The sequence below is a fragment of the Terrapene carolina genome, unplaced genomic scaffold (assembly GCF_002925995.2).
Source record: "Terrapene carolina triunguis isolate 2854851 unplaced genomic scaffold, T_m_triunguis-2.0 Scaffold42, whole genome shotgun sequence".
In the NCBI taxonomy this organism is placed as follows: Eukaryota; Metazoa; Chordata; order Testudines; family Emydidae; genus Terrapene; species Terrapene triunguis.
In genome coordinates, this window is record NW_020664393.1 from 13,617,880 (window position 1) to 13,627,293 (window position 9,414).

Below are 9,414 nucleotides of genomic sequence, written 5' to 3' on the forward strand. Positions count from 1 at the left end.
GTTTTAAAGCGAGCACAAGTATAGGGTCATAAATGATTACCAAAAAAAAAAGATAAAAATGCTTTCTAGTAGCTAAAACTTAACAAGCTAGACTTGGTTCAAGGTAAAAATCCTTACGGCATGTTCCCAGCAGCGTGGCTAGCCAAATTCTCAGGTCAGAATCTTTCCCCAAAGTCAAAAGACTGGTTCCTTTGTCATCTTAGATGAAAGAGAGAGAGAGCGCTTGGGGTTTTTTCTTCTTTTCTTTTATAGTCCAGTTAACTTTGAAGTGGATTCTTCTGAGGGTTACCCCTCAAAGCAAAGTTTATTCAAACAGTAAAGAAGGCAACATGGAGATGAGGTGGAGAATGAGGCTCCATGTTCTTTCTTCTCACCTGTGTTTGCTGAAATGCAAATTTGCTTTGTCTCTTGCCATCTCCTCTCCCTGCTATCTCTTTAGGACCCTGTTTACTTCTTATATGCAAATTTAGGTAAATACACATTTATTTATTCAGGATACTTCTGCTCTGGCAGGGCTGTGTGGTTTTGAGCACGTGATAAGAACATCATACAGGGGGATTTTGTAACTTTACATATAAATGGTGCTACACACATTTCACCATGATATTATTGACCAGCGAGTTACTGGTTTTCAGATGATACCTCACATGGCAAATTTTGTATAAAGATTATTACAGTAGTGTGTAGTGTCTGACTACAGGGGTACATTCGGTCGCAGCAATGCAGTGTTGTCTGCCTGAATCTGCCAACAGCCTGAAATGATAACTCTGAGAGATGGGAACTGCTCTCATTCATCTCATTGTTAACTCTGAAGTCAGTCAACAGTTTGAATGTCAACGTTGCTGATGGTTTTAACAGAAGCCTCAAACTAGTATGTTTATTTTTCATTGTTGTAGGTATTGTCAGATACTGACGCAGGATGCACTGGGGCAACTATTTACTACCAAAGGTTCCTGGCAAACCCTGCTCCCCAAAATTTACAGCCACCTTTGCCCTGCGCAAAAAGGGGTGATAAAGAAAAGCTGAATACCCTCTTTAGTGCCAAAATAATCAACTCCCTCCTAGTTACCAAAACACCTCCCACACCTTCCTGTGTGCCAAAAGCCCCAACTGTCCCCTACCCAGCTGTCAAAATCTTCAGCTTTCCCCTGACAGCTTCAACATATAGTTAATCACTTAAAATACAAAAATTTGCAGCAAATTTAAATTTGAGAGCAGTGTAAAATAAATTGAATTGAATGTAAAATAAATAACAAGGAATACTGTGCAAATTGGAGTGGTCTGGGGAGTGAGGTGAGAGCATTTGTGGGAGCAGTGCCAGATAATTCCAGGGTCTCTGCTACATAACTTAAGTCTAATATGTTGCATAGGACACAGGGCTCTTTGTACATTAATTGGTCGTCTTAGTTTTGTGCTCTCTAAAATTATTGCTAATGTATCTTTGTTGTTTTATGTATTAAATAGAGGCAGATGTTTTCAATTAAACTTTTGAAACATTTTGTGGGAGTGTGTTGAAGTGTTCCCTGCCATAGAATTTTGGGCTTCAATAATTTTCTTGAATTGCCTCTTTGACAACTACCATGCATGGGTCTTCCCAACAGTGCCAGGATAGGTGGATCGGATACATGAGCACATATATGGGAATGCTGATTTACAGCTAAGGAACAAAATTGTCCAACTGAACAATTATTGCTCTCAGGCACTCTATTGAGCCAGTGCCAGAGAATTTTGCCAGGGAACAAATTGAAGAACAAAGTAAAATGACAGATTTTTAAGACACCTGCTGTGCATTTGTACTAAGCAATGGGCACTTAATCGAAGTAACAAAACTCTAGTAAATAGAGATGGGCCCAAACTAAAATCCCATGTTCAAATCCACCCTCCCGTCAAAATCTCATACCAACCTGTAAAGGTAAATATCATGATAAGACATCCCTACAGAGGAGAAAAGGTGTGCTGTACATATCCTTTTAACGTTTTTAATTTTTTGAGAAACATTCCTAATTGTACACAGCACAGGTAATGTTAAAAACATAGAAGATGTCATATCTGTCATCCCACAGTCATGTGTTGGTGGAGCTTATTCACTAAGATGACGTTTTTAGCCATAAGAAATGTATTTCTATTACAGTTCATTGAATGTAGGAAAAGTTCACAGTTCTTTAAGAATCCTGATGTGTGTTAATATTCTTTATTATCTGAATCCAGCACCCACTAAAGCCAATAAATTCCAATGACTTCAGTTAGCATTAGACTGGCCCTTAGTAGCATGCATTTGTTGCAGCATTATATTACAGTCAGTGAATGGTGTCCACAATGTAAATACATGGATTTGGCATGATCTTTTGCTACAAACTCATTCGAAAGCGGTGGCGTCAGAGCACAGAATCCAGGCAGATTGGGGGGGGGGTGGGGCGGGGAGCCATCTTGCTTTTGCAATGTAGAGTCAGATCCTGCAGTCTCTACTCAGAAAAAGTTCCCATTGAAACCTTGGAGTTTTTCCGGAACAAGAAGAAAACTGTGGATTTTTTTCTACACAAATTAAACCATGACAATCCCACAGACTTTCTGTGGTCAAAAGTGTGCAAAAACTTTCCCTGAAAAGAGCCCTTCATTTGAAAGGTAGTCAAAATAAATGTAGTGAAATAAACTTTTAATGAGGAATAAGGTGTAGAAGATTTCTTGCTACAACATAAATTGGCAGCTTTAACAAAGGTTCAATTCACATTAACTTTTTTAAGTGATCTTTTCTTTTTTGTTTTTAAACAGGGACAAGGATGGTAGGCCCTGCATCTTTAAGAAAATTGCTGGAGTCTTGTAAAGATCTTTCTTTACTTGATGTGTCCTTCTGTTCACAAATTGATAATAGAGTTGTCCTAGAACTGAATGCCAGCTTTCCTAATGTGTTCATAAAAAAGAGTTTCACTCAGTGACTCACTACGTATGCCGCTATGGAATTCATTTGACAGTGTTGTTTCCTGTGAATTTGTGATTACATTTTTCTTCAAAAAAGAAATTAAAATCTTCCATAAAATGGAGGGAAAATGTTAACGATATTCATGAAATGAGTACATACTATGTATTTGGTGGGGAGCTCTTATTCTCCTGTACCTAGTAATTGTTTTCCCTTTGTTAATTGATGGCACTGCATGTGTTTAAATAGCCACATATGTGGCCTAAATTAGAGAAGATGAAAAAAACATATTCTTGATGCCCTTTTAAAGAAAATTTTATACAATAAGATACATTAAAATCCAGGGGAAAGTGAAGTTCTAACATTTAGCAATAGAGAAATGATGGGAGTTTCTCTGTCTTATAGGTTGTAGTGTTTTAGTTTTGGCCTGTGGCATAAGACCTTGTGATCTGGTGTGTAATGTGCTGTTTGAAAAATTGTTTAAGCTAGTGTAAGATCAGACTAGTCTGAAAAGCCACTTTTTTCTCTCCTTTTGTTGACAGTGACTGGTATCTATTTTAAAACTCTGATGTGTCTGCTAAGAGTTTTTTTTCCCCTTCAAATGGATGAAATGTGGCAATGTTTTACAGTCCAGCTTAAATGACACAACAGATAAATACAAAAACCCACCATATGAGTTTATAGCAGAAACTAAAAAGAAAGAAAATTACCTGTTTCCTCCTGTACTGGATATAAAATTTGTGTCAGATACTTCTTGTCATAACTGATAACACATAGAAAACCCAAAAGCATTTTTCTTTTCAAATTTCTGTTATGTCAAGGTGTGTTGACTTGTGGTACATCTGCCTTTCATATGAAGTACAATAATAGTGTTATTCAGGATAATGAAACTCTTCCTTAGTTGGATACATACCTACTATCAAGTTTAAAAACAAATATTTGGTGTTCAGTAAAATCATGATGAAAATGTTGAGTTTGTAAACCAAAGGCAATGTGATTTGGCTACGTCAGGGGTAGGCAACCTATTGAACGCGTGCCGAAGGCGGCACGCGAGCTGATTTTTCAGTGGTACTAACACTGCCCGGGTCCTGGCCACCAGTCCACAGGGTTCTGCATTTTAATTTAATTTTAAATGAAGCTTCTTAAACATTTTAAAAACCTTATTTACTTTACATACAACAATAGTTTAGTTATATATTATAGACTTATAGAAAGAGACCTTCTAAAAACGTTAAAATGTATTACTGGCACGCGAAACCTTAAATTAGAGTGAATAAATGAAGACTCGGCACACCACTTCTGAAAGCTTGCAGACCCCTGGGCTACGTACTAATTTATTCTGAGATGGCTTGGGTTTTTTTCACCAAAAGAGACAATATCTTTGATAATCTAAACTCTCTTAGCTGCTGTTAATTCTTTGGGGGAGAGAGATGATGATGATGGTAGTGGATGAATGGTTTTCTTCTACTTTTTGCGCTTCTCTGAATGAGACATTCTTTCCTCCGTGATGGCACCAATGCTATTGTGAATTGGTATTTACAGCATGTACTCATATTTGCATAACTCCTGTCTCTTTAGACCCTACTAGTGAACACAGACCCCCAGACATGATCTCTCATTTGGGATCAGCTCCATTATTGCCACCTTTATAGCAGATGCTGTACAATGTTTCTTCCTGTCCATTGGAAAAATAGGCATAACATTTTGCGTGGAAGAAGGCCATCACTATACAGAACATCATCAGCAAAGAAAATGTAAACTGATGCAGTAAATACCTGTCCACTGGAAGAGAAGTGCCTCAAAGCATCAATGAACCAGTGACCTCCATGGACCTAAATTAGCATTTCTGAACTCTCCACACCAATGCCAATGTTTTATAAATCATTTCGTGAAACAACTAAAGACCATTTTTCTGCTTTTATAAACCTCTATTCTGATTTAAATTGTACAGAATCTTGTAGAAAATTCCAAATCCAAAGAAAAGTGCACAGATGTCTGTCATTCACGCACAGATGTCACCATGTGATTTTCAGCTAGGTGCCTCCATTCTATTTGTCTTTCAGGGTACTGGAGCTACTTAGACATGTTTCAGTCTAGACATCTCTTCAACTGACAGATGTCTGCCCTAGAGTCATTCTGTGCAAGATCTCATTTTATTTTGGGAGTGCTCACTTCTTTCAACAAAGTTTTTACTTTAAACTTATTTTAATATAATGTATTTACAATGTATTGAATAATGTCCAATGTATAATGTAAACTTATTTTAATGTAATGTATTTACAGTGTATTCATTGTAAATGAGAATTAAACATTTATGTCCCAGTTACAGAAGAACTCAAGTTCAGATTATGGGTGTTTACAGATATTGATGTTTTAAAATAAGTATCGTTTTTGTTGTGAAATTTCACTCCTCGGGGTGCATATGAATTTTTATCTTTATTTTTCTTTAAAAATAATGTTTTTATGTTTATAATTATAACTAGAATTAGATTTGTTTAGTATAGATGTAGTGGTATATTTTATGCCTTCCAGAATACTAAAGTAGGTGATTAGTCTAGTCTTACTTCTGCACATAGGAATCTTTTAAAAGATAACATGTAAAGCTCAGGGGAGGTTATCAGTCTTTTTTGCTTCATTATGAAGTATAAGGAAGGTCTGATTTGATTTTTGTTTTATTTCTGTTCTGTCTAAAGGATCTATTTCTGCTTGTCCCTTACATTCAAATTTCAGTGTGTGTCTGGAACACTCTGCGGTGACTGGAGATCTCGTTGGATTATGTTATCACACTTTCTGATAAAGTGGAACCTAATTAATTAAAGGGAAGTGATTTTTTTTTCAGACTGTTTAAAACTTTTTGGGTTTGCTAACACATATTTAACTTAAATAATTGAGAAATACCTGGGGAAAAGGACATCTTTGTTTACAATTTGATACCCTTACTCTTCAGTTAATGGCTGAAGCACATTTTTATATCTCCAAGAAGTCTTCCAGCAAAAAGAGGGGACACCAGACTTGGCATTCCTGATATTTCTAAGGTAAAAAGCAAGAAAACACTTTCAGGCCTTCCTTATACATCATAAAAAAGCAAAAATAGGCTACAATCTCAATTTTAATTGAAGTTACCTCTTAGGATTTTATTATTGATCATCTTATTAAAAGTTGTTCAGCAGATTTTTATTTTAGAGTATTTCTGAAACATTGAAATTGGGTATAGAGCCTGGTAAAGCTTTTCAACCAGCTAGCTACTGAGAACAATCTAGGAATTGCTATTATAGTGTCACACTTTCATCATAATAGTTAACACTGTCAGCATTTCCATTGTAAAACATTATTTCACTACACCTGGGGACTGGAAAACACCTGGAATTCCTCTTTATCCACAAATTGAGATCAACCTGGTCAACAGTTGTGCAGACTTCCCATGCTACTTTGCCAGTGTGCTTCAGGGTCTGTCTACATGACTGCTACTCTGGAATGAATTAGGGTGTTAATTTAAAGATGAATAGCTATTCCAGAACGTATTTCTGACCTTACTGTGTGTTAAAGATCCATGCAACCAAGTGATGATGCAAACTTCTGTAAAATGCTCAAACTAAACAAACTGGAAAACATAGAAAATACTATATTTGTCTTCTAGTCTGTCAGTTTGACATGTATGATTTCTATAACAATAGCAGAGATGTGATATTTAAGTTAAGTGTGTCCCTACAATCAGAAACATTAACTGTTGTAAAGTTGCAAAACCACGACTGTGTGATCCCATGACCCCCAGGACCATTGCGTTTTAGTACATAAATAACTCAGTATAGACCTCTTAAAGGGTAACCATTCTGATCACTTCTGCAGGATCTTTAAATCTACTAAAGTAAGATAAAATGTGGCGCTTGCTGCTAATACATAAGGTTTGTCGTTTTGGTATGTGTATTCATTGCTACTCTTTTCCAGACATTAAGAGAACTTTGCTTTCAGATATACTCCAGCTCCATATTAGCATGCAAAAAGTGTTCATATTTTAATGCACATGTAAATACCACATTAAATACTTTAAACATTTTCATAAGGAAGGTGGTTGGTTTTAGGACCTCAGTAACTTTACCATTGAGTTGAAAATGTTGAAGCCATCTGTGTACTTGTGTTAGTTGTCATGAGAGCATGTGCATCATATGTTCTTTTATGAGGTGGAAATTATTAAAGATGCACCTCAACTCTGCCATACATTTTACAATTTTTAAGAGAAATGTTACACCCATTTGACCTTTTTAAGGTTCTCAAGTTAATTGAAACACACTCTTAGGGTTTTGAGCTACTTAGTTTTTCTTTAAATATACATCTTATCTGAAATGCTGCCATCTTGTTCTGCTGTGAAAAATATAAAATTTAAGCTTTTAATTTGTATTTAATTTAAATTCCCATTGATTGTGTCACTGAGGGTGAAGAGGGAGCCTATTAATTTGCACATCTTTGTTTGTGTCTAAATTTCTACCTATTTGCCAGAATTGATATTTCTCTTTATAGATGAAGTGTAGAGAGGGAGAACAGCTGCATAAAATCTTGCCTCATTGGGTTTCTTTTAATCAGAATCCTAAGAGCCTAACGATTTCAGTAATTACTTCTAAAACTAGCCACAGTTGTTAAATTAAATTGTAATAATTGTGTTACCTTGGGGGCCAATCATGGAAAAGAACCGTGGAAGACCAAATGGGAAGAAATGTGGTTCCACTTTGTAGGGAATGAGAGGGTCGTTACCCTATTGCTCTACGGCTAGGAGGGAGAAAATATGGCCAGTAGTAGATTCATCACTCTGAGAATCTACTGGTCAAACACCTTTCATCCCATGGAGGATCAAAACAGAAGCTGTGTTTGCTGCTGCTATCCTGAAGCTGCTGTTGAGCAGGTCCACTAGTACTTTGCAGTTTGTGAGAGAAGAATTCCATCCCTACCACCATACAGAATCTCTTCACAAAGCTCTTATCTGCAAGAAGGAACCTGCTAGTCTGGAATGAACTGTTCCTCATTTCCTTGAATACAGCTAGCTCTGCGCTTCTTGGTAGTTTGCACTCTGTTCCCCTGTACCAGTCTGTCTCTATCTTATGGGTGAAAGAGATCTCTACTACTATGTAGATCATCATGATGGTAACACCTTTAAAGAGAGAGAGACAGTGACACAGGACCTGTGGATTTGGCATAGTCCCTTTCATGGCTCTGTCTATTGCCTGAACTCATCCCCTATCCCAAAGAAGTGTATTTCTTCTGTTGCGACCACCATCTCTAACCAGGCAAACTGACCACTGGTTCACAGGACCAAAACAGGAGGAGAAGGTGCACTCCGGGGGGCTGAGAACTCCTTTTTCATCCCAATTAAACCCATCTATCAGCCTGCTGACCTCTGCCTTCCAGGAGGCCTTCTGGGACATAAAAAGATTCTCTTTTCCCTTCACCCAATCTGCTCCTTCCTCAGGAGCCAGGAATAGGTAAAGATACCTTCTGTATATTTTAGGAGACTTTAGAGTACCCTACACCCTTCCTTTTGTCAAGAATGTACAAGCAAAGGTCCAGGAAGCAACACTATTCTCTCTACCCATTGTGGGTGAAGCAGGAGGTTCTCTCTCACACTGAACATCAGAAAAGATGCATTTTAAAGACCATAATGAGAACATTAGATCTGTTATCTAGTGCAATGGATTCCATGCTGAACAAGACACAGATGGCAATGATACCTGTCCTGAGAAACTTGCAGTCTAAAAAGACAGCCCCCAAAAATCAGACTCACTTGTTGAACCTAAAGGAAGTTTCTGTTAAAGTTTTGAGGATTTTTTTTTTTTTTTGGTGAGAAGCAGCACTTTTTATTGGCATAGGTTAACATGAGTAGATATTTTCTGATAGTATTATGCATAAAACAATTTGATAAATTACATGTTTCCAGTATACTGCTCTGTAATGTGCTAAAAATTACCATAATTATGTTGTACAGTAGGGTCATAGTGTCTCTATATAATATGAAACTTAGGCCCAGGATTTAATATAGAAATCCTTATCTTTGTATACTAGTATTTTAAACCTGATTGCGCTTTGTATGTCTACCTTAAAAACCCACTAATGCTTCATTGAGAATTTTGAAAAGTATTGGATTTTGAGACAAGTTTGGATTTTGAGACAATATCATATTTTCAGTGTTTGTTTCTCTGTATTTTTTACTAGAGGCATTTGTATAAAACAGGATAACTATTGCTCTGGGTCAACTTTTCTTGCTGCTTAACCTCTCATGAAACCACAGTCATTTGTTACATTAGAAACATTCAGCTCATTGCAACCAGTGTAACCAAAGTGGTACCAGACTGAATTTGAGTTCAAATGGAAAAAAGGACATGAGGTGTATGGGCTGCCATCCTTTGCTCTAGTAGGATCTTTTGGGGGAGATGCTATGGGTTGAGCTATTGCCAGCGAAAGGTCAGGGCTAATAAGCAGGGATATGTGGAGCAGCTGCCAATCTGTTTCCTCTT

The 9,414-nt window shown here is 37.0% G+C and overlaps 1 protein-coding gene across 1 annotated transcript in view; it reads left to right on the top strand.

Annotated features, from left to right (window-relative positions):
- The window catches only part of FBXL4 (F-box and leucine rich repeat protein 4), an 81,146-nt gene extending 77,155 nt beyond the window's left edge, over positions 1-3,991 (top strand). The window contains exon 9 of the mRNA XM_026654082.1: positions 2,770-3,991. Within this exon, the coding sequence (XP_026509867.1) occupies positions 2,770-2,933 (164 nt within the window). The 3' untranslated portion in view covers positions 2,934-3,991. The remainder of the gene's footprint in view (positions 1-2,769) is intronic.
- Positions 3,992-9,414: the final 5,423 nt, after the last annotated feature.